Source organism: Canis lupus, chromosome 30 (assembly GCF_011100685.1).
Source record: "Canis lupus familiaris isolate Mischka breed German Shepherd chromosome 30, alternate assembly UU_Cfam_GSD_1.0, whole genome shotgun sequence".
NCBI classification, from domain to species: domain Eukaryota; kingdom Metazoa; phylum Chordata; class Mammalia; order Carnivora; family Canidae; genus Canis; species Canis lupus.
In genome coordinates, this window is record NC_049251.1 from 38839721 (window position 1) to 38864618 (window position 24898).

Here is a 24898-nt window from a genome sequence, read left to right on the forward strand (position 1 = left end):
GAGAAACTCCTGCTCTCCTCCTCTGCAGAGCACTTTCTGTCCGGCTCTGAGCCTCAGCCCAGCTCCACCCTCCTCTATGGATGGAACCTCCCTCTGCTTTCCCACTTCCGGCTGAGCATCTTTCAGCCCTAAAGGAATCTTCTCTAGGCCCTGCTGGTGGGTTGCTATCCTCAAGTGGACTGTGAACTCCTCAAGGGCAGGGACTGAGTGCCGCCTGTCTCCATAAACCACTGGGGCCTAGCGCAAGGCTTATCTTTGGAAGAGCAAACGTTTGTTGAAGTTGTGAATGAATTCCACTTACATTTTATCTCTGGCATTGTCTAAACCAAAGAAAATCACACTTCTCAGAAGAGGGAACATATTCAAATACCAAGAACTGCAGTTCCTGGTAAGACCTTTTAGAAAATGACGTTACTAACAGCAGCAACTGGAAACTCAGCAGAATGCTTAAGTGCTAAAAACAGTGAAATGGGCCAAGATTGAACAGTCATGGTTTAGGTAGCCTGGGGGGGAAGGGTCAAGACCATCTAAAGTTTAAGAACCACAAACAACTTCTTTCGTAAGAATTACATATATTTACATTTGGATATCTGGGATACACTTTTCACCCAAATTACTGCTCACATCCAAAGACCACCCAATCTGGGAACCTCCCTCAACTGCCCGAGCCAGCATTTCAGATAGGAGATAAGCTGTCTCCAGCTGGAGTGGCTTTGCTAAGTCCACTCTAAAATGAAGTAACCTGGTGTTGTCACCGTCCTCCTCTCCAGCCGTACTTCTGGGATGAAGCACCATCCTGTGACTCCCCAAGGGGCTGCCCTATTAGTTCTCCATGAGGCTCCCAGGGGGTTCCAGGCTATGGGGAGGGCTCTCCAGCCTAGGAGTAGACAGGTGTTCCAACTCATAGTCAGATGCCTTGTGTGTGACTTTCTTCTTCATGCCTTCCTGGCTCCTCTTGTGCTCAATAATCTGCTGGAGCTGGTGCCCAGCATATTCTGGCTTGGTGGTCAGCGGGCCGGAGGGCACCGCTATGCCGAGAATATCTGACACCATGTAGGGGCGCAGCCAGCCCACCAGAGGGGTGCTTCCGGGGCTGTAGTGGGTCTGCTTGTGGTAGAAGAGAAGTCCATCTACCTACAAAAGAGGAAACCAGGGGTGAAAATGACTTCTGGGCCACGTGTTTCCAGGAAAGCCGATGCACACAGGGGCAGCTTTAGTGGGCCAACTCCCTTTCCTCGCCAGAGGAAAAAGAAGCCTTGTTTCTCACACGTGCAATTTCTCTAAATGAAGAAATGGTCTAGAAAACTAAACCTTGGAGGATAAAAACATAAGTAGCACTTTCCTGTTTACAGGGTGTTGCTATCTACTACTTTATCTTCATACCCGCCACTGAAGGTGTTTAAGAAATGGGGCTTGGGTAGTTCTGGGGGCCTCCCTGGAAACACAGAAGGGGAGAGCCTGAGTGGTAGAGTTAGTTGAACATCTGACTCTTGCTTTCAGCTCCAGTCGTGATCTCAAAGTTATGAAATCAAGCCCCACGTCAGGCTCCACGCTTAGTGTAGAGTCTGCTTGAGATTCTCTCTCTCTCTGCCCCTCCCACTCATCCTCTCTCTCTCTCTCTCTAAAATAAATCTAAAATATAAATAAATAAAAACAGTATGAGGCAGAAATTCAACTTGAACCCAGGTCTTCTGTCCCAGAGCCCACCTACTTTTCATCACTCCGAGGGCTCTGTAACGGGGAATGTGTCCCACACAGGGAAAAAGCAGGGGAACTGGACAGGCCCCAGGATGCTGGGCTGCTGAGCACAGGGGCAACAGGCTGTCAGGAAGCCTTGTTCCCCACGCCATTGCCGGCTGCCCAACCTCCCCCTAAATCATCTGCAAGCTATGTTCTGGGAAACTCAGGTTTTCTCAACGGGAAGACCTCCTACGGTTCCACATTTTCTTTTCCATGATTCAGTGACTCATCTCTAAAAAGCATTTATTGTCACTGGGGCATAAGAATCATAAATAAAGATGTGTTCTTACCACCTTCTTAATTGACTCCCAGAAATGAAGGCAACTTGGCCTTTGCCATTTCCCCATTTGGGAAACTGATCCTTTTAGCAAAATTATATCGAGTTCAAGCAAATACTTGTGGGTGACTGGAAAGAATTTAATTTTCTTATTTTTTTTAAGATGTTATTTATTTATGGACAGCGCACAAGCAGGCGGAGTGGCAGGCAGAGGCGGAGGGAGAAGCAGGCTCCCCCTGGGCAGGGAGCTCCAGTGCTGGGCTCTGTCCCAGGACCAGGGATGGTGACCTGAGCTGAAGGCAGACGCTGATGGAGCCACCCAGCGTCCCAGTGACTAGGCACCATTTTAAAGGGTATGAGGAGCAAAGGCAAGTTTGTGGCTGAGCCTGGAGAGGTTCTGAGGATGACAAATGATTGCCCAGGGTGAGGAACTTCTAGGGACATGAGACTTTCAGTGCTAAGTTGGGGAAGTTCTGGACAAACTGGGGCAAGTTGGTCACACTGCTCCCATGCCACTGCTCAGCAAGCGCCACCCCAGGGACCATTTGCTCTTAGGAGGAAGGATAAGGAGTTCGTACCCCCTTGGCCTGTCTGTCCCCTGTCCCCACCTGCACGATCAGCTATGGCAGTTAAACAAGGGGCCGGCCTCTCAGGCTCACAGCAGAAAACAGGTACCCAAGGAGGACCTAGGAATGGAAGCCTTCCCCGTCCCTGGGCCCCTGGCTCTTCATCTGAATAATGAAGGATGCACATGAGCTATCCTTGCAGGGCCTTTCCAGCTCTGGCATTCTGACTTATCTAGCAGGGTGCAGCTGAGGCTCTGAAGGGCAGTGGCACATCCTTTCCCAGGAATCAGCTTCCAGTCCTTTTCTGATGCTCTGACACAGCAAAGTCAGATGATACCCTAAGACTGCGTAACCAAACCTCCCTATGTCCTGCAAGCACATCAGGGCAATAAAGACAATGGCTGTTACTTACCTCAAAAGGGAAGTCCATAGACAGCACCTTACACAGGCTTTCAGGAGTACAAGGGAAATTCTTCAGTCCCACAAATTTAAACTAAAACATAAATTAGAACAAAGGATTAGTATATGTTACAAATAATATGAGTTCCACCAAGTGATAAACTATCAAAGAAGAAAAGTTCAGTCTCATCCTTCTCTACCTCCCCCCACCCTCTGAATTACTGGGTTGGTTGTTCTCAACCTTGCTTTATCCACAAAAATCACCAGGGATCTCTTAAAAAACACTGAAGCCCAGGCCCCACCCTGAGATTCTGACTGAATTGGCCAGGGATGGGTCCCAGGCATTTTTTTTTTTTTAATGCTATCCAGTTGATTTTAACACACAGCCAGGACTAAGAATAACTGTCCTCTGCTAGGTTTAGGGACTGTATGTTATTCTCTCTCTCTTTTTTTCTTCTTCTACTGTATGTTATTCTCGAAGCCATATGACAATCTTGAGGAAGGGCTAGTGCAGCTCCTTTCACATCAGCAAGGATTTTTATTTATTTACTTCTTTATTAAAGATTTTATTTATTTATTCATGAGAGAGAGAAACTGAGAGAGAGAGGCAGAGACACAGGCAGAGGGAGAAGTAGGCTCCGTGCAGGGAGCCTGACGTGGGACTCAATCCTGGGACCCCGGGGTCACACCCTGAGCCAAAGGCAGACGCTCAACCCTGAGCCACCTGGGTGTCCCTAGCAAGGACAATGAACACTATAACAAAGTGATTAGGATTGCTCTGAAGTCAGATTGCTTGGGTTTGACTCCCAACTCTGCCAATTATTTCATCTCTATGTGCCTCTGCTTTCTCATCTATAGAACAGGATAATACAAGTATCTACTTTATAAGGTTGCTGCATGGTTTCAGTGAGATAATATATGTAGAGCACTTAGAACAACGTTTCAGACAGAGCTGCTCCTGTGTTTCCCCTCCTCAATATATGTTCTTCCAGGACCTTCCTTGTAACATCACTGGATACTGACCCCATTTATTGTCCTGTAAGTGGTTACTGAATGCCTTTAATAGTGTAACCAATCCAAGCAAATGCCAATCTATCGGGCTTTGATAATAAAATGCCCTGAACATAGCTGTCGCATATTTAATCACTGAGTAGCGAGCAAAGACACACAGGCTGTCATCCTGGACTGTGAGACCTTGGGGAAGGCAGTCTCCTCTGAGCATACATCCTCATCTGTAAAATGAGGTCCCTCTCAGCCCAGTCACAAGAACAGAGGTTCTCAAAGTGTGGTCTGTGGACTAGCAGTGCCAGTGCCACTGGGGAACATGTTAGAAATCCTCAGGCTCAGGGCGCCTGGGTGGCTCAGTGGTTGAGCGTCTGCCTTCGGCTCAGGTCATGATCCCCGGGTCCTAGGATTGAGCCTTCGCCTCTTCATCTGAATAATGAAGGATGCAGATGAGCTATCCTTGCAGGGCCTTTCCAGCTCTGGCATTCTGACTTATCTAGCAGGGTGCAGCTGAGGCTCTGAAGGGCAGTGGCACATCCTTTCCCAGGAATCGGCTTCCAGCCCTTTTCTGATGCTCTGACACAGCAAAGTCAGAAGATACCCTAAGACTGCCTACATCAGGCTCCCTGCTCAGTGGGGAGCCTGCCTCTTCCTCTCCCTCCGCTGCTTCCCCTGTTTGCGCGCGCTCTCTCTCTCTCTCACACTTTCTGTCAAATAAATAAATAGAATCTTTTTTTAAAAATAACAAAAATAAAATAAAAATAAAAAAAGGAATCCTCAGGCTCATCCTGACCTAGTAAATCAGAAGCTCCAGTGAGGAGGCCCAGGGATCTAGGTTTACCAGGATTCCATATACTACTGACGAATGCTACAATTTGAGAACCACTGTACTAGACTTCTAAATAGCATTATTTTTAAAAAATATTTATTTATTTATGATAGACATAGAGAGAGAGAGAGAGAGAGAGGGGCAGAGACACAGGCAGAGGGAGAAGCAGGTCCCATGCCGGGAGCCCGACGCGGGACTCCATCCCAGGACTCCAGGATCGCGCCCTGGGCCAAAGGCAGGCGCCAAACCGCTGAGCTACCCAGGGATCCCTAAATAGCATTATTTATAAAAAGTTATTAGCATTTTATATCAACCACTGTTTATTGAGTGCCTACCATAAGTATCATGTTAGGAGAACGTGCATGTTTGTATTACTTGGTTCTTAGAACAATCCAGTAAAGTAGGTGTTACGAACTCTATTACACAGATGAAGAAACTAAGGCCAAATGAGGTTATTAATTTTAGCTAGTAATTGTTAAAGCCAAAACTAGTTCAGATCTGGATGACTGTTAAGCCCACATCCTTCCCATGCTATCTCAAAAACAAGATCATTTCATTCACAATTATTACATTTAGATAATAGAACAATCCAAAACAATCCCCCTAAAGAATCCCACAGTCCTAACACCAGGTCTTACGGGATTAAGCTTGGTTTTCTCTTCCAGTCCTTCTTCTTCTGGTAACTTTGAATGCATCCAGTAGAATCGGAAATCAGTCTGACACAGAGGAGGGAAACAGAAAGATGAAATGCTGCTCATTTCAAACTGTAGAATGAACAAAAACACCCCATTCTAAATAACCACCTAATTTATGAAGACCTAAGCCCTTCTATCACGTCCCTTCAAACACTGCCATAAGGTCAGGAAGATGTTTATAAAATCTTTGAAGATTTTTTTCTTAAAACCCAATAGGATGTTTAATAGCAGTCGAGCCAACATGTATCACTGTAGGCCTACTATGTGCCAGGCTCCATGCTAAGGACCTTATTCACCTAATCATTGATCCTCACCCACCCACCCTCTGAGAGTTGGATTACCATTATCTCCAGTTTACAAGTGAGGACTCTGAGGCTCAGAGAGATTATATCATTCAGCCAAGGGGACTCAGGACTCTGACTCAGGACTCTGACTCCAAAGCACAGTATGTTAATCGTCATTCAGGTTTCATTCTGAGGATTAGAAACTACTTTATAGTTGTAACTTATAAACTACTTTATTCTCTGAATTACGGATCCATACCCTTTTGTAGCTATTTAGTGCCTTTTGTTTCCTGTATATTATTTTGCTTTTAAAAATTAAAAAGGACAGGGCAGCCCAGGTAGCTCAGCAGTTTAGTGCCGCCTTCCGCCCAGGGCGTGATCCTGGAGACTCGGGATCGAGTCCCACATTGGGCTCCCTGCATGGAGCCTGCTTCTCCCTCTGCCTGTCTCTGCCTCTCTTTCTCTGTGTCTCTCATGAATAAATAAATAAAATCTTTAAAAAAAATTAAAAAGGACAGTCTATCCTATATATTATAAAAATACAGGTAATTTTAGTTACCAAACTTATAATTTGTGAATACATGTTATGAAACATACTTCAGGAGAATGAAAAGAAAATATATTCTATTTTTTTAAGATTTTATTTATTTATTTGGGAGAGAGAGACACACACAAAAAAGAGCAGAGAGCACAAGCAAGTGAGGGGGTGGAGAGGGGCAAAGGCAGAGGGAGAGGGAGAAGCAGGCTCCCCACTGAGCAGGGAGCCCTATGTGGGGCTTGATCCCAGGACCCCAAGATCATGACCTGAGCTGAAGGCAGATGCTTAACGGACTGAGCATCCAGGTCCCTGAGGAAGATGTGTTCTAGACTGAATTTATGAGATCTGAGTTTTAGGTGTGGCTCTGCCCTACAGCAAAGTACTTAAGATCTGTGGCTGTCAGCTTCCACGCCTAAGATGGGGAAATAACAACAGTACTCACCTTATAGAATTGCTGTAAGGGCTTCAGTGAGATAATGTTCACAGAGTGTTTGGCAACGCAAATCTTAGCTATTAGGTTAGAACAAGGTGTGTGTTTGAATTCTGCAGCCCCACCGCCTAGCTTTGGAAAATCGTGCTTTGGCTACTGGCTACAGAGAAGCAGCAGCCTATGGTGACAGCCCTCAAGGCCTGCCTGGGGATTGCCCGTAGGCTTGTTAAAACATAAGTTTACCCAAGTTTCTGATTCAGTAGGTCCAGGAATTTGCATTTCTAACTGTGATAAACTAATTGTCGAGGAGGACAAAAAAGTCACCACTAGAAACCTGAGACAAAGGTGAGGGAGTGTTAAGAAGAGAAATGGAGTCTGAGGGGCTGACCTAGACTCACTCTGATGGCTGCTACTGTCACTCATTGGAATCACCAGGAAATTGTTGGAGGAAGGTGACCCTCGAGGGGTGAATACCGAGGCCTCTCCTCACTTGGAAAATCTCCTTCCAGAGCTGGCCCCTCAGAGATTCGAGCCTTTGTATCATACTAAGGAGGTCCTGTTGTTTTCAGCATCAGGATGTGGTTGGTGAAGCAGTAGAGCTGGCCAGAGACTCCTTGTTGGTAACTTCATTCCACCTTCTCTTCCTTGTGCGGCCTGCACAAGGTGGCATCCCCATTGCCCACCGTCTCCCGTGCCAGCAATCCTCCCACACTCTAGAGAGAGGGGAGGGGGCGGGTGCAGCTTCCACAGAGTCCCAGCCTACCCCTCTGCTGTTTCACTCTTTCCTCCCCTCGAGAATTGCTGTACTTCCCTTAGTTCCTCCTACTTCTTTTTTTAAAAACGAAGCTAATTTAAACACACTCAAAAATGCAAGGAACATTAGATAATGTACTTGATATACCACATCCTGTGCACACCAAGAAGCTGGTCACGTACCAAACCCACATGCTGAGCCACTTTCCCAGGAAGAAAGGAGAAAACAGAAGAATACATGAGGAGAGTATCAGTCCTTACCTGGCAGTCATAAAAAGGGTGTCCCCGCCAGCACATCACATCTAGAACATAGTAGGTTTGGTTCACCTCGCTGTAAATGCAGTCCAGAATGGTGTAGTCTGGGGTCACAGAGCAGAAAGTCAGTACAGGGTACCCCTTCCAATCAGAGGTCATTAGGGAGAAAGTTCTCCATGGCCCTTATCTAACTCCTTGGTGCAGCTAAGGGTACGCAAGTAGGATGGCATGTGAGGGACCAAGGCAACCCTTCAGCCAGATGGGAATTCTGAACTTTTAGATAAACTAGGACATTTGCTCACCTTAGAAAAAGCTTCAGCCCAAAAGCAGGTAATCTTCCATTTTACATGCATTTTTGAGTTCCTATCATAGGTGGTCTATTCTGTGTGGAACATTAACTATAAGTAGTCCCTGCTTTTAAGGAAGTTACAATCCAGTTAAGGGGATCAAATGATCATGGAGCAAAGAACCAAGAGCTGAAGTGTACAACACAAGCTAAGAGCAACAGGGGTTCTAGAAGAGGGAGACTGGAAGAGCAGGAAATACTTCACGGGAGAGCTGGCACATGAACAGTCTTCTGGGATCAGAGGATTAAAACAATAGGGTAGAGGGGAGGTGGGAGGAGATGTCAGGCTGGAATACGGATGTGGCATGAGCAAAGGCCCACGGGTGGAATGAAGTGGGCACATGTGGGGAATAAGCCAGCGGAAGAGAGCTAGACGCGGTATGAGGAGTTGGGGAGAGGCATGGGCGAGCCAGCGTTCACATGTGATGCGCTCTGAAAGCCAACAGAAAAGTCTAGGCTCAATACCAAGCACATGAGGAGCCACCAAGGGAGCCTGAACAGGCAGGGACGAGAGTGGGGTTGAGGCCCAGCTTGGCCCCTTCCCGGACCCCTTCCCGGGCGAGTGACTGGGCAAGTTACTTCACCTCTACGATCTTAGTGTCCTCAGCTGAGCCTCGGGGGCAGGGAGAGGCTGCGGTTAACACAACCACAGGGAGAAGACAGATTTGGCAGGAAGCCTCAGCAACAGCTTTCTGGGGGACCTACGGCCTCCAAACTGCACTGTCACCCAGTAACGGACATCCGTGGGAAAGGTGCGTCAACTTTAATTCAGGGACTTGTTGCCCAACAGGCCTCAGGGGCTGCATCTCTTCTGCAACTGAGGAGGCCTGACCTTGAAGATGGCTGGAATCCCGGAGACAGGACTCGCCTGACCTTGAAAATGATGGCCTGAATCCAGACGTACAGTGTCAAAGGTGCACTTTCAAAGGGAGTCTTTAAAGCAAGTAACCAAGAACCTTCCCCTTTTACTAATTATAAAACTTACTAAAAAGGGGCACCTGGTTGGCTCGGTTGGTAGAGCATGTGACTCTCGATCTTGCGGTTGTGAGTTTGAGCCCCTATGGTGTGCAGAGATTACTTAAAAATATATATCTTTCTAAACAAACTTAGTAAATGGACAATATTAGGCAGATACCTTTTGCTGTGGTTGAGTTTCGCTTGTTGCCTCCGGGCAGAAGGGAAGAAAACCTGTTGACACAGTAACCACTCTTGGTGTAGGCGCTGGTGGAGCCCTGCGGTGGGGGGAAGGGGGGGGGGACAGTTAGCCATCCCATCAGGCATCAAGGTCCATCTCACCCTCTCGCTTCCACAATCTGCAGGCGTGTCACCAGCCCAAAGATGGCTCTCAACAAATCCCTCCCGCGGGCAAGTGTTTCAATCCCCAGGCCAGGCATAGCTGCTGTAGCAGGGAAGGTGCACGAAGTACAAAGAACCCCTCCTGCTATAGCCCAGGCGCACTGGACGAGGCAGGAGGCAGCTACTCACCCTGGAGGCCACGATCAGGGCTCTTTTTCCCACAGGGCACACGACCACAATCCATTCCTGTCCCAAATCTGAAGGGACGTCAATTAACCACTCAGAGAGCATCAACTGGGAACATACAAAAAATGGCATAGAAAATCAACAGGGGATGCCTGGCAGGCTTAGGCGAGAAAGCGTGCGACTCTTGATCTTGGGGTTGTGAGTTCAAGCCCCACGCTGGGTGGAGAGACTATTTAGAAAATCAACAGGGGTGTGCTGCTGCAATGGATGCAAGGACAAAGAACTCACATCCTCTCTATATAATGGAATACCCCCAAGGCTGACGGTAGACCTCCGCCCCCACTTGCCCTCAGTCAACTTGTCTCAACTGACGGGATGGAGGCTGCTCACTGTGAACTTCAACTTCTCTCCTCATCTTCATCCATCCCACTCCTACTACCGTGCCTCCTGTGTCTGGGTGTAGGGACCTTCTTCCTCACCTTACTTTGTCCATCCACCTGCCAGAGGCTATTCCTCAGAGATGAATCAGGCCCCTGACCTTGAGATGCTCTCAATCTGAATCATCATTTCTCAAACTGGTTACCCCAAATACTGTACTAAGGATGTTGGGAAATCTGCTTCAAAAAAGGGGGGTGGTTAAGAATGAAATCTTGCCAGTGCAGCAACGTGGATGGAGCTAGAGGGTATTATGCTAAGTGAAATAAGTCAGAGAAAGAAAGAAAGATACCAAATGATCTCACTCATGTGTGGAATTTTAAAAATTTATTTATTTATTTATTAAAAAGATTTTATTTATTTATTCATGAGAGACAGATAGATAGAGAGAGAGAGAGAGAGAGAGGGAGAGGCAGAGACACAGGCAGAGGGAGAAGCAGGCTCCATGCAGGAAGCCTGATGTGGGACTCGATCTTGGGTCTCCAGGATCACGGTCTAGGCTGAAGGTGGCGCTAAACTGCTGAGCCACCCAGGCTGCCCCGGATTTTTTTTTTTTAAAGATTTATTTATTTATTCATGAGAGAGAGAGAGAGAGAGAAAGGTGGAGACATAGGCAGAGGGAGGAGCAGGCTTCCCATAAGGAGCCCAATGCAGGACTTGATCCTGGATCCCATGAGCTGAAGGCAGACACTCAACCACTGAGCCACCCAGGTGTCCCTCATATGTAGAATTTAAGAAATAAAACAGATGAACATATGGGGAAGTGTAAAAGAAAAAAAGAAGAGGGAAACAAGCCATAAGTTACTCTTACTGATAGAGAACAAACTGAGGAGTGATGGATGGAGTTGGGTGGGGGATGGTCTAGATGGGTGATGGGTGTCAGGGTGGGCACTTGTGATGAGCACTGGGTGTTGTATGTAAGTGATGGATCACTGAATCCCACTCCAGAAATCAATATTGCACTGTAATCATAACTAACAAAATTTAAATTAAAAGAGAGGGGAGACGCCTGGGTGGCTCAGTGGTTGAGCATCTGCCTTCGGCTCAGGGCGTGATCCCGGAATCTGGGATTGAGTCCTGCATCGGGCTCCCTGCATGGAGCCTGCTTCTCCCTCTGCCTGTGTCTCTGCCTCTCTCTTTCTCTCTCTCTCATGAATAAGTAAATAAAATCCTTAAAAAACAGAACAAAAACAGAAGGGTGGTGGTGGTGGTGAAATGAATTTTGCAAAGATTAACTCTTCCACTCGTGGCTCACAGTTCCTCCCATCGACACAGGAGACTGGCCTATCAACTAACTGCCCCCACAGAACTTCATCTCTCCTTTCCCTTGGCCCACGAAATGCTCAAGCCCTAACCTTAAAAAACAAAACAAAACAAAAATGAAAACCTTTTATCACTCTGCATTTCTGGTAAACTATTGCACTTTGTCCCTTTCAAAATGACTTCTTATTTCTCGCTGCTGCTGAACTCTCAGTCCAGATCTGCCTACCCCACGGCCCTGCCGAAGGCCATGACTTCCTCGCTGCCAAGTCTCCCTCTTCCCTCTCTCCCCCCTTATCCTCTGTGCTCCCCTCCTTGTGTGCCGCTGCTGGTCACCGCCTCCTCATCCTCCTTGACACATGTTCCCTTGGCCGTGTGAGCCAGTGCTATTCTTCTTTTTTTTTCCTCCAAACACTCCTCCACATACTCCCCCAAAACATGTAGAGAATCTTCAGAAGGCTGTTTTAAGTCCCCCCCCCCCAACTTTTTTTTTGTCTCAGATGCTGTCCTGGTCGGGGCTGGACATCTACTTCTGCAGCTTCACTTGCCACTTCTGAGAGGACATCCTCCAATTCTCCTTCTGTTTCTTTTCTTTTCTTTTCTTTTCTTTCTTTCTTTCTTTTTGGAGGGAGGGAGGGAGGAGGGAGGCGGAGGGAGGGGGCGAAGGAGGAAGGCGGAAGGAGGGGAAGGGACGGAAGGCAGGAAGGAGCAGGGGAGGGGAGGGCGAGAGGGAGGGAGAGGGAGGGAGGGAGGGAGGGGGAGGAGGAGGAGGGAGAGGGAGGGGAGGCGGGAGGTAGGGAGGAGAGGGAGGTGGGCGGGGGGGTAGGGGGAGGGAGGAGGGGGAGAAGGGCAGGGCGTAAGGAAGGGGGACGGGAAGTACGGAAGGAGCCGAATCGTAGCTTGATTTCTGAGAGTTCTTCGTCGGTTCTTGTTCGGGATTCGTCGTTCTTGTTCTTGATGTCTCAACTCCTCCCCCTATCTCTCTCATCGCCTCTCTATCTCTCTCTCTCTCTTATCTTCTTTCTTTCTTTCTTTCTTTCTTTCTTTCTTTCTTTCTTTTTCTTCTTTCTTTTTTTCTTAAGTAAGCTCTACTCCCAACATGGGACTTGAACTCATGACCCTGAGATCAAGAGTTGAATACTCCACTGACTGAGCCAGCCAGGCACCCCGATTCTCCTTCTTTTTCATCTCCAGACTGCTTTCCTTTCCTCCAGACCTACATTTTCAGCCATCCACGTAGTATCTCTTCCTCTGCTTGCTCTCTCTTTACCTTATACTCACTGTACTCAAAACAGGATTCACGGCCTTCGATCACCCAAATACCTTCCATCCCTGAAATCCCCTACTTCCCCTTTGTACCCTGTAGCTCTGTTAATGGCAACACCATTCTGTTACCGAATCTTTTTTTTTTATATATTTTATTTATTTATTCATTAGAGACAGAGAGAGAGAGAGGCAGAGACACAGGCAGAGACAGAAGCAGGCTCCTCGCCGGGAGCCCAGTGTGGGACTCGTCCCAGGACGCCAGGATCACACCCTGAGCCAAGGGCAGACACTCAACCTCCTGAGCCACCCAGGCGCCTCATCTGTTATCGAATCTTAAACCAACCATAATCAACACTTCCTTAAAGAATGATAGTGATACAACACCGAAAGCACAAGCAACAAAACAAAGGATAGATAAATAAGACTACCTCAAAATTTAAAACTTTAGTGCTGCCAACGACACCATCAAGAAAGTAAAAAGACAACCCACAGAATGGGAGAAAAATATTGCAAATTATGTATCTGATAAGAGACTTGTATCTAGAATACATAAAAACTCTTATAACTTAATTATAAAAGACAACCCAATTAAAAAATGGGCCTAGGGGGCACTTGGGTGGCCCAGTTGGTTAAGCGTCTGGCTCTTGATTTCAGATCAGATCATGATCTCAGGATCATGAGATCGAGCCCATGTCAGGCTCTACACTGGGCATGGAGCCTGCTTAAGATTCTTTCTCTCCCTCTCCCTTTGCCCCTCCTCTCTCTCTCTTTCCTCCTCTCTCTAAAAAAAAAAAAAAAAAAAAAAGAAAGAAAGAAAGAAAAAAAAAAAGAAAAAAAGGCACAGACATTTCTCCAAAGAAGGTATACAAAACGTTACTAAGCACATAAAAAGATGCTCCATATCATCAGTCATTAAGGAAATGCAAATCAAAACCATGAGACATCACTTCACACCCTCTAGGATGGCTACACTCAAAAGGATGGACAATAAGAAGCTATGGCAAAGATGTGGAGACATTGGAGCCCTCATTCCCACTGCTGGTGGGAAAGTAAAATGCTCTAGTCATTTTGCAAAACAGTGGCAGCCCCGGTGGCTCAGCGGTTTAGCGCTGCCTTCAGCCCAGGGCGTGATCCTGGAGACCGGGGATCAAGTCCCTCAGGATCAAGTCCGTCCTCATCGGGCTCCCTGTAGGGGGCCTGCTTCTCCCTCTGCCTCTCTCTCTCTGTCTCTCATGAATAAATAAATAAAATCTTAAAAAAAAAAACCCGTGTGGCAGCTCCTCAAACATTAAACATAGAATGATCACACGCCCTCGTAATTTCATTCTCAGGTACCTACCCAGGAGACATGGAAACATATTCACACGAAAACTTGTTCGTGACTGTCCACAGCAGCATTATTATTCACAGCAGTTAGAAAGTGGGAGTGACTCAAATGCCACCACCTGATGGGTGGACCAGCCAAATGTGGGGGATCCAGACAACAGAACGTTATCTGGGAATAAAAAGAAATGAAATTCTAACACATGCTCCACCGCAGATGAACCTGGAAAACCTTATGCTAAGTGAAAGAAAACAGATACAGCACATCTTATATGCTTCCATTTATAGGAAATGTCCAGAAGAGGCAAAGCCAGAGACACAGAAAGTAGATTACTGACTGCTAAGGGCCGGGGGAAAGGAAGATTGGGAGTTAACTGCTGATGGGTATGAGCGTCCTTCTGGTGGTGATAAAGTGTTCTGGAATTAATACAGTGGTAGTGGTTGCACAGCCCCATAACTATACTCTAAAAAACACTGATTGGTACCCTGGAAATGCGTGATTTGTGTGGTATGTAAATTTATCTCAACATAGCTGTTTAAAAAAATAGTAGCTAATATTTGTGGGGCATCTATTACGGGCTGTAGGCCAAGTATTGTGGGCATACCATCTCCTTCAATCCTTCTCACAGTCCTGTGAAATAGTACTGTAACTGTCCCCATTCTACAGCTAAGAAACCGAGCCTTGGAGCGGTTAAGTAACCTGCTCAAGGTCAACAAAGAGCCTGGCTTTGAGGTCAGGTCAATGTGACTTCAGAGTTTAAACACTCAACCACTTTTCACACTGCCTCTTCTATCCAATCCCTGTTAGATTCTATCCATTTATCCTGGCGACACTTCTCACACTTGTGACCTAATTTCCTTCACACCCTCACTGCTCTCAGCACCGACAGCAGATCATTTTCGCAAAGCTAAGCTACTCCAGCTTCTCTCTTCCAGGCCCTTCTACACGCTGACGTGCATGTCAAATTCCCAACTCTGTCCCTGGCTCAAAAATTCTTGGTGGTCCTCCACAATCGAAAAGACAGTCTGCATTCCCGCACGTTTCTACTATATTCCTTTCCCCAACCCTATGCTGTTCCATCTTCATTGGCCTGCACACTGTTCTCAGCACACCGTGTACTCCTCCCACCTTGAGGCTCTTGCTCAGACTCTTCCTGCTGCCTGGAAGACCCTGGAATGCTCTGCACCTCTGTCCATGTCCTACCCATGCTTCAAAGTTGCCCCCTCTTTCATTAACTTTTTCCTGATTTCACAACCCTACTTCCTTTTTTTTTTTTTTTTAAACCCTACTTCCTTCCTTGCTGGAAGCTAATCTTTCTTTCTTTTTTAAAAATTTTATTTAAATTCAATTTGCCGGGCAGCCCCGGTGGCACAGCCGTTTGGCGCCGCCTGCAGCCCGGGGCGTGATCCTGGAAACCCTGAATCAAGTCCCTGCATCGGGCTCTCTGCATGGAGCCTGCTTCGCCCTCTGCCTGTGTCTCTGCCTCACTCTCTCTCTCTCTGTGTCTCTATGAGTAAATAAATAAAATTCTTTTAGGAAAATAAATTCAATTTGCCAACATACAGTATAACACCCAGTGCTCATCTCATCATGTGCTCTCAACACCTGTCACCCAGTTACCCCACCCCCACCCTAATCTTACTTTCTTTTTTTTTTTTTAAAGATTTTATTTATCTATTCACATGAGACACACACACAGAAGCAGAGACACAGGCAGAGGGAGAAGCAGGCTCCCTGTGGGAAGCTGATGTGCGACTCGATCTCAGGACCCAAGGATTATGACCTGACCAAAAGCAGACACTCCTAACCACTGAGCCACCCAGGTGCCCCCTAATCTCACTTTTTTTTTTTTTTTAAAGATTTTATTTACCCATTCATGAGAGACACACACACACACACACACACAGAGAGAGAGAGAGAGAGACAGGCAGAGGGAGAAGCAGGCTCCCTGCAAGGAGCCTGACATGGGACTTGATCCTGGATCCCAGGATCAGGACCTGAGCTGAAGGCAGATACTCAACCACCGAGCCATCCAGGCGTCCCTAATCTCACTTTCTTATAGCAAAAACCATCACCTCCACTTATTGCAGGGGTACAGGGGCCATTTCTGACTCTTGTCCATCTTCCCACATATAGCCCAGCTGAATACAGAGTAGGGCCTTCAATAATACTTGCAGAACAGAATTGTATTTTGTCATAGACGATATTGCCTGTGCTGTATCTGGGACACAGAAAGAAGATGGGAGTATGTGTGCTCAGAAACCATATTCTAAAGGTAAGAGAGGATTCTGAGATGACAAGACACTTGGGTTATAGAGAGAACAATATAATAGCAAGGTAGGCCCCTGGCTCCCCTTGGACCCATACCCTGCCTTCCGGAATACCTGGCCTGCCAGAAGCACTGAACAGTCTCCACGCCTGCTTCCCCTATGGCTCCACAGACCACACTGGTTTCTTTCTGCAACCAACAGGCCACTTAGTCAAGTATGTTACAATCATCTGTTGTTTCACAGCCTCAGCCTCATGGAGGCCAACTGGCTGGCCAGTTGGCAAGTGGCCATACTCAAGGGCAACTGCACTCCCCACCTTCCACCACCTGAATGTGAAGATCCAAGACTGACATGTTAGTCCACTGCTCAGGAAAGACCACCAACCTAGGAGTGGGGTCGGGGAAGTGCAGGCTGGGCAGGTCCAATCCGGCATTGCTGTACAATGACCACTAAGTAAGTGCATGGACTCTGTTAGTGTATTAAGAGCTCGGCGGCTTTCTGCAGCAGGCCAGCGACCTCGGGTTATAGTATGACCACCCACAGCCTCCCTCAGTGACCCCTGGTCAGCATAGGGCACCATAAGCCATCTCTTCTCTTAGTCCATACGCTTAATGCACATCCACAGCTTCTTTGCAGCCTGCCCATTCCTTCCTCCTGTCTCCTCCTCCTCTCTTTATGGCAACACTTACCTTGGTGGGGTTGGACCCGGGCCTCACCTTCCCTGGACTACTCACTTGATTAGCATAGCGTTTTGGTAACTTCTTAACGGCGTCAATGTCCATCTCTTCATCGTCTTTCTTATCTTCCTCTTCCTCACTCTCCATCCCTGTCCAGTCATCTTCAGCCAGTCGCCTGGCATGATTCACGTAATCCAGCCGGTTGCTGGAGGGAAGAAGGCACAAGGACAGCCCTTTATGTCTCTTATGAAGACCCCCTACAAGGTGACCAGTTTAGTTTAACTGAAAGGCTCCGAGTTCAGGAGCACCCTGGGGATTCTAGGGGAAGAAACGGTAGAAATTTCCTTCCAAAGGCTAAACTAGTGACGGCCCTTCACCTGTCCTAGATAGGGAGCCCCCTCTGAACACACTCAGCCTTCCTCAGTTTCCCGAAAACCAGGCAGAGTAAAATGTTGAAAGGAATTCTCGACGTTCACTGGCTGGAGAGGCTGACCCTGCTGCTGTTCACCCCATTCCAGACTCCCACCTCTACTCCCGCACCCTGAGAGCTGAGCTTCCTGCCTGACAGGTATCTGTTAAAAGGACCCCCAGTGACTGAAGAGAGGAATGAGTGAGATGCGGTGAGCAGGTTAAAACAAGGACCACTTCAAAACAACAACAACAAGGACCACTTCTGGGACTTTCCAATTAATACAGTTTTCTTTCTTTTTTAAAGATTATTTATTTGCTTGAGAGAGAGAGAGAGAGAGAGAGAGAGCACACACACGCAGAGGGAGAGAGCTCAAGCAGGCTTCCCGCTGAGTGTGGAACCTGACCTTGATATCATGACCTGAGCTGAAATCAATAGTGGGACGTTTCACTGACTGAGCCACCCAGGTGCCCCTAATTTACACAGCTTTCTGAGGAGCAGCCAGGCCTTCTTCCTGACTTTTTTTTTTTTTAAGATTTTATTTATTTATTCATGAGAGACACAGAGAGAGGCAGAGACACAGAGGGAGAAGCAGGCTCCACACAGGGAGCCCGATGTGGGACTCAATCCCAGGACCCGGGGATCACACCCTGAGTGGAAGGCAGACGCTCAACCACTGAGCCACCTAGGCATCCCTAATATCTTTTTTTTTAATTAAAGATTTTATTTATTTAATTAAGAGAGAGAGAGAGCATAAGCAGGGGGAAGGGTAAGGGAAAGGGACAGGTAGACTACTCACTGAGCAGGAAGCTCAATGCAGGGCTGGATCCCAGGACTCTGAGATCATGACATGAGGCAGATGCTTAACTGACTGAGCCATCCAGGTGCCCCTAAATTTAATATATCTTTTACTTATTTCCCTGTATCGTTATCCTCCTTTAAAAAAATTACTACATGTTCTAGAAAGGTTGGGTAATTAAGAAGTAATAAGAACTGGGGTGCTTGGGTGACTCAGTTGGTTGAACGTCTGATTCTTGGTTTCAGCTCAGGTCATGGTCTCCAGGTTGTGGAATTGAGCCCCATGTGGGCTCCGTGCTCAGTGTGGAATCTGCTTGAGATTCTCTCTTTCTCTCTCTCCCCTTCCCTCTTCCCCCTCTACTCCCCCGGCTCATGCTCTTTCTCTCAAATAAATAAAATCTTAAAAAAAAAAAAAAAGGAAAAAGAATAAGAACTGTTTGGAACCTGATTGTTTCAAAGTGATTTGTAGATACAATGTAACCTCCCACACTTGGTTTCCTCAATGCTTTTTTTTTTTTTTTTTAAAGATTCTTTTTTATTCATTTATGATAGTCACAGAGAGAGAGAGAGAGAGAGGGAGAGACACAGGCAGAGGGAGAAGCAGGCTCCATGCACCGGGAGCCCGACGTAGGATTCTATCCCGGGTCTCCAGGATCACGCCCTGGGCCAAAGGCAGGCGCCAAACCGCTGCGCCACCCAGGGATCCCTCCTCAATGCTTTTAAGAAAGATCCACCACTGAGGCAGTGAGACCAACTCAGCTGGTTTCGTCTCAAACACACACACAAATTCGTGCACATTCATGAGAAGGTGCACACCTGAGAAAGCACATGCAAGCACCATGGCCTTTTATCTCAAGAATAAGGAAGAGCTGGTGTACTTGTACCTGCGTGAAAGGATGCACATCTGTGGTCATTTCCCATGTACTGTTTGAAAGCACCAGAGAAGGAAAACTACCCAGATGCTCATCAGTAGGGGATTGGGTAGATTCCATTATGAATTATCCATCCAATGGAATACTTGGCACCACAATAAAGGAATGAGATGGTACTGATATAAAATCTCTCCCCAAAAATGTTGTTAAGTAAATGCACAGAACAGTGTATTGTACAGTACTTCTGTTTATTTTTATTTTTTTAAAATATTTTTTATAGATTTTATTTATTCATGAGGGACACACACAGAGAGAGAGAGAGAGAGAGAGAGCGGCAGAGACACAGGCAGAGGGAGAAGCAGGCTCCATGCAGGGAGCCTGACCTGGGAATTGATCCGGGTCTCCAGGATTGCACCTGGGCTGAAGGTGGTGCTAAACCACTGAGCCACCGGGGCTGCCCTCTGTTTAAAAAATGGTATAGACACATAAAGCCACACTTGCTCTTATCTACACAGAATATCTTTGGAAAGATACTAAAGAAACTAATATGGTAGAGGAAGTGAATGGCCAGAGGACAGAATTGGGAGGGAGATTTTTTGGTTGGTTTGTTTATTTATTGTATAGTTGACACCCAATGTTACATTAGTTTCAGGTGTACAGTGCTGCGATTCAACCTCTCTACGTTATCCTGCGCTCACCACAAGTAGAGCTACCATCCGTCACCATCCCACACCACTACAGTATCACTGACTGTATCCTCTACACCGTGCCTTTTATTCCCATGACTCAGCCATTCTGTAACTGGATGCCCGGATCTCCCATTCTCCCTCCTCCCCTCTAGCAACCACCAATTTGTTCTCTGTATTTAAGGGTCTGATTCTACTTTCTGTTTATTTGTTTTGTTTCTCAGAGTCCACGAGTGAAATTGTACGGTATTTCTTTCTCAGGCTGACTTATTTCACTTAGCGTCATACTAGGATGGAGACTTCACCATATACTCTTACATATTTTTTTTTAATTTTTTATTTATTTATGATAGTCACAGAGAGAGAGAGAGAGGCGCAGAGACACAGGCAGAGGGAGAAGCAGGCTCCATGCACCAGGAACCCGATGTGGGATTCGATCCCGGGTCTCCAGGATCGTGCCCTGGGCCAAAGGCAGGCGCCAAACCGCTGCGCCACCCAGGGATCCCTACTCTTACAAATTTTGAATTTTGAATATGAATACATAAAATTAATGTGTTCCCTATTTCAAAATAATTAATTATAATTCTTAAACAACAGAGGTGGGAGTGTGGAGGGGGGAGGTGATCTGAGAATGCAACCTGCAAATAACCCAGAGGCCACAGGGAACCATTTCTGCTAAGTACATCCAATAATGCAGCACTGGGCAGAATGTAGACAGTAGAAAAACTGTGCAGCTGTTAGTAGTGCCTTCAAATCCTCAATTCCTTATTACCCAGAAGAGGCCCATGTGGTACTCAGGATAAAAGGACAGGCTCTGGCTTCAGAGCAGCCTGGCCTCAAACACACTTTCCCTGCTCTCTTCCCCTGTTTGCTCATTTTGGCATTGAGAAGTCAGTGTATGGAAGACATTTCCTCAGATTCCCTGTGGAATTATTTGTATTGAACTCTCAAGGGCTCCATAGAAACATTCAGGCTGCAGGCAGACAGGAAGACCACACCGATGCCAGGATTCAGAGTGCAGAAGCCACACAGGGAATGTGGGGAGTGGAAGTCTGGGCGTGGCTTTCACAAGTCCCTAAATTGCAAAGCTCAGTACTGCTGCCAGGAAAAAAAGAACAATTTAACCAAATAACTGAGTTTTTGCTTTCAAACTTCAGTCTCTTTCTACATTTCCATCTTTTCCTAAGCTTGCGGTGTAAAGGAAGTCTACCTCTTCCAGTATTTGCCCCTCCCAACCTCACGGGCAAGATGTACCTACAAAAGGTCTACTTTGAAGAATCAAACCTAGAGCCTCCTGATTGGTTCACAGCTCCCAGCCTGAAGAAAGAAGCCAAAGAGTTAAAGCAAGCCTTACGATTTCTGCAGTTCCAATAACCGGCGCCGCCGCTCACTCTGCTCCAAGGAACTGTGCTTGGACTTGTACTGGGACAGGCGGGGGTGTGGGGCAGCTGTGCTGTTCAGATCTTGGGACACAGAAAAGCTACTAGCCAGGACTTGACTCAGCTCTTCCATTTTCCCTACAAAGGAAAACATAAGAAAACAGGTCATTGATTTCATATTACCTCCTGTGTACAGGCAGTTATGATGTAACATGATGGCTACATTCCTAAAAAAAAACCTCACATAATCCAAAATCACAACTTTTCTATGGGGAAAGAGAAAGTTAAAGAGTAAATGAGTTATATATGCACAATAACATTATTTCCTGTGGATACTTCAATAATTATAGCTCAGTGAACAGATATAAATCCATACGTCGAGGGGCAGCCCAGGTGGCTCAGTGGTTTAGTGCCGCCTTCAGCCCTGGGTGTGATCCTGGAGACCCAGGATCGAGTCCCACATGGAGCTCCCTGCATGGAGCCTGCTTCTCCCTCTGTCTCTCTGTGTCTCTCATAAATATATAATGTCTTTTAAATATTTTTATTGTTTTAAATTTTTTAATTAAAAAAATAAATAAATCTATAGGTCGAACACTAAGCAAATTTATCCTCTGATTGAATCTAACTTTTGGGGATCCCTGGGTGGCGCAGCGGTTTGGCGCCTGCCTTTGGCCCAGGGCGCGATCCTGGAGACCCAGGATCGAATCCCACGTCGGGCTCCCGGTGCATGGAGCCTGCTTCTCCCTCTGCCTGTGTCTCTGCCTCTCTCTCTCTCTCTCTGTGTGACTATCATAAATAAATTAAAACAAAATAAAAAAAAAAGAAATCACTTTGTAAAAAAAAAAAAAAAAAAAGAATCTAGCTTTTGCTTTGTCATTCATTACCAGCAGCCCTGTCACTAATTCCTTCTCACCATCACTGATGTGAGCAAGTATCCAATTTGTCTTGAATAGTCCTAAGTAGCCATGACTCAATAACATATTTTTTTAAATGCACACATTTTATTTTATTTTTTAAAGTAAGCTCGATGCCTCATGTGGGGCTTGAACTCACAACCCCAAGATCAAGAGTCACATGTTCCACTGACTGAGCTGGCCAGGCAACCCTCTAATATAACTTTCTGGTGCAAATTTTATCCAATTGTTTAACTCTCTAATAAATGCCAACTTACATTAAGAAAATTTAATGGGTCCTGGGGCCCCTAGAGCAAGACAAATTAGCCCCAAAACCACAACTGGCAATTACTTTTTCACTTTATAGTTTGTTTGGGGGTGGGCAAAAGGAAGGTTTCAGGGCTATCCATGTAGGACTCACTTGGACCAGAGCTAGAAGGTAGAAGGTAGAAAGCTAGAAAGTAGAGCTAGAAGGCCGAAGGTTAGGCTACCAGTTAACACCAAGGAGTGTGAAATACTGACCTGTGGTACATTTGGGAGATGGAGTAGATTGGAGACAGAGTACCCAGAAGTGCCCTAAAGAATGAGAGTGGAAAGAAAAAGGTGAATTCACACTTAACTCACCTTCCTGTGAACGAAGGTACAAAGTGGCATAGGAGCTTAGCTAAGGGTTAAAGGTGTAGCTCAGAGTGTAAGAGAACAGGAACATTTAGGAGAAATCCAACTGGCAAAGCTGGGCTCACCTAACCCTTCAGGTCTGGTATAAACCAGAGGCCATCCCAGTGCTTAAGCTCCACCCCAAAGCCAGATCCCACTGCTCTGAGCCCCCAAAACCAAGAGCTTCCTTTCAGAGCCTCCATGAGTTAAAAAACAACTCTATCGGCCTCCACTTGGCAATGAGTTACTTTCCATTGCACATTTGCAGTCAGATTTTTTTCCCTAATTTGCATTTTTTTTAATTTGAAAGGACCTTAAAAAAAAAAATTGTGGTTAAAACCCATGCAATAAAACTTACCATCCTAACCATTTTTTCCTTTTAGCTTTTTCATCCTAACCATTTTTAAGTTGCAGTTCGGCTGTTGTGCAACCAACTTCCAGTATTGTTGTCATCTTGCAACACTGAACCTCTACACCCATTGAGCGTGAAGGGAAATTTTTTTTTTTTTGTAACATAAGGTTAACATATTATCAGGATGGATTTGAGGCGAATCTTAACATATTTGTAATGCAACCAGGCTGGCCGTTTGTGGTTGAGGCTGGTGATGAGTACTTGAGGCCCATAATGGAATGCTATTTTCCGTGTTTTGCTGAGTTTTGTATACATGTAAACACTTCCATAGTACACTCTTTTAGGGCCGCCTGGGTGGCTCAGCAGTTGAGCATCTGCCTTCAGCCCAGGGCATGACCCCGGGGCCCTGGGATCGAGTCCTGAGTCCTGCAGGGAGCCTGCTTCTTCCTCTGCCTGTGTCTTTGCCTCTCTCTCTCTGTGTGTCTCATGAATAAATAAATACAATCTTAAAACACAATCTTTTAGTGCATGGTCTTAGGCTTATCAAAGTAATGTCCAAATCTAAAATATTAGAATGTATCTATCATGCTCCGTTCCTGGGGCCTCCTGCTCCTGCAACCCATCCCGGATGCTGCTGTCTCCCCCCTGGCGGCCCCCCCCGCAGCCCCCCTGCAGCCCCCCCCCCGCAGTCCCCCTGCAGCCTCCCCTCCCAGCCCCCCCCACAGTCCCCCTGCAGCCCCCCTCCCAGCCCCCCACGCAGTCCCCCTGCAGCCCCCCTCCCAGCCCCCCACGCAGTCCCCCCGCAGCCTCCCCTCCCAGCGCCCCCCGCAGCCCCCCTGCAGCCTCCCCTCCCAGCCGCCCCCTTGCAGCCTCCCCTCCCAGTCCCCCCTCCCGCCCCCCCCCGCCGGAAGCCTCCTCTGCGGCCCCACGGGCTGCGGCCCCGCGCACGCACCTGGTAGCCCTCGGCCGGTCCTCCCCGCCGCAGCCCCGCTCAGCCCTTCTCTAGGGACGAGGTCGCGCAGGCCCCGCGTGGCCCCGCACTAAAGCTCCCTGAGGGCTCCTGGCCCGACGGGGAGGGCGAGCCTGGGCCTGCTCTGCCTCTCCGGGGTGTGTGGGGGGGCACCTCGGGAGGCCCGGGACGCCGGGGTACAGACTCGAACCCAGGACTCACCCGGCGGAGATGACAGTTCCAGGAGCCGCCGCGCCGCTGGCGGAGCCGACCAATCAGCTGCGCGGAAAGGGCCGGGGCCCCGCCTCCGGCCGCGCCGCGCAACCCCGCCCACCGCCGCGCGCCCGCAGCTTCCGGCCCCGCCCACCGCCGCGCGCCCGCAGCTTCCGGCCCCGCCCGCCGCCGTGAGCGCCTGTCGCGCAGGCGCGGTCGGGGAGCTCTCCCGCGGTGGTTCCCGCGCTCGGAGGTCGGGGTCCGCGCTCCGGAGCCCGCCCTGCGAGGTGCTCGGCCGGGCCGGGCAGCAGCTCCCCGCGGCTGCTTGCGCCAGCGGGAGGACCCAGCGCCGGCAGCCCGCTCCGCCTCCGGTGCCTGCGCTCTCCGTGGGGGCCGTGCCCGGTGCCCGGCTGGCACCCCGAGCCTGAGCTGGGCGGCCGGTGTGGAGGTCGGGCTGACCCGGCTCGGGGGGCTGCCTTCACTCCTGCCGACGTGCAAAGCAGGGCCCTCGAGCCCTCGGGGTCGCAGGGTGGAGCAACGGCAGGGGCGGGGGCAGCCGGGGTTGGACGAGGGGCCGACGGCTGCGGGGTCCAGGTAGGAAGCCGACGCCGCTTCACACGTGCTCCCTCCCTTCGTGCTCCAGGAACACGGACCGGTAGGCTGCAGCTCAGAGGTTGCCTGCTTGGCCGAAGTCGCACAGCTTTCCAGCCGAGTATCTGCGTTTGCTGAATGTCTGACCCAGAGAAGCTGGGTGTTAGTACAGTACAGAAGATACAGAGCTGGCACGGTTTGAGTCCAAGAAATGCCGAGATGTATACTTGCATTTTTTTTTTTAAGATTTTATTTATTTATGAGAGAC

The 24898-nt window shown here is 47.9% G+C and overlaps 1 protein-coding gene across 4 annotated transcripts; it reads right to left on the reverse strand.

Annotated features, from left to right (window-relative positions):
* Positions 1–555: 555 nt before the first annotated feature.
* On the reverse strand, positions 556–24161 carry SNUPN (snurportin 1). Of its 4 annotated transcripts, none has more exons than XM_038581038.1 (10): positions 24049–24154; positions 22391–22444; positions 20951–21113; positions 16889–17036; positions 9603–9707; positions 9253–9349; positions 7778–7875; positions 5455–5532; positions 2996–3076; positions 556–1134 (listed from the first exon to the last, which is right to left on the reverse strand). In XM_038581038.1, the coding sequence occupies exons 3-10, from the start codon at positions 21106–21108 to the stop codon at positions 823–825; spliced, it is 1077 nt and encodes a 358-aa protein (XP_038436966.1). In that variant the 5' UTR covers positions 21109–21113; positions 22391–22444; positions 24049–24154; the 3' UTR covers positions 556–822. The 4 variants fall into 4 exon arrangements, with proteins under 4 accessions (XP_038436966.1, XP_038436967.1, XP_038436968.1 ...); XM_038581039.1 differs by lacking the exon at positions 24049–24154 and adding an exon at positions 23830–24042; XM_038581040.1 differs by lacking the exon at positions 22391–22444 and having other exon boundaries at positions 24049–24161.
* Between the last annotated feature and the right edge of the window lie 737 nt (positions 24162–24898).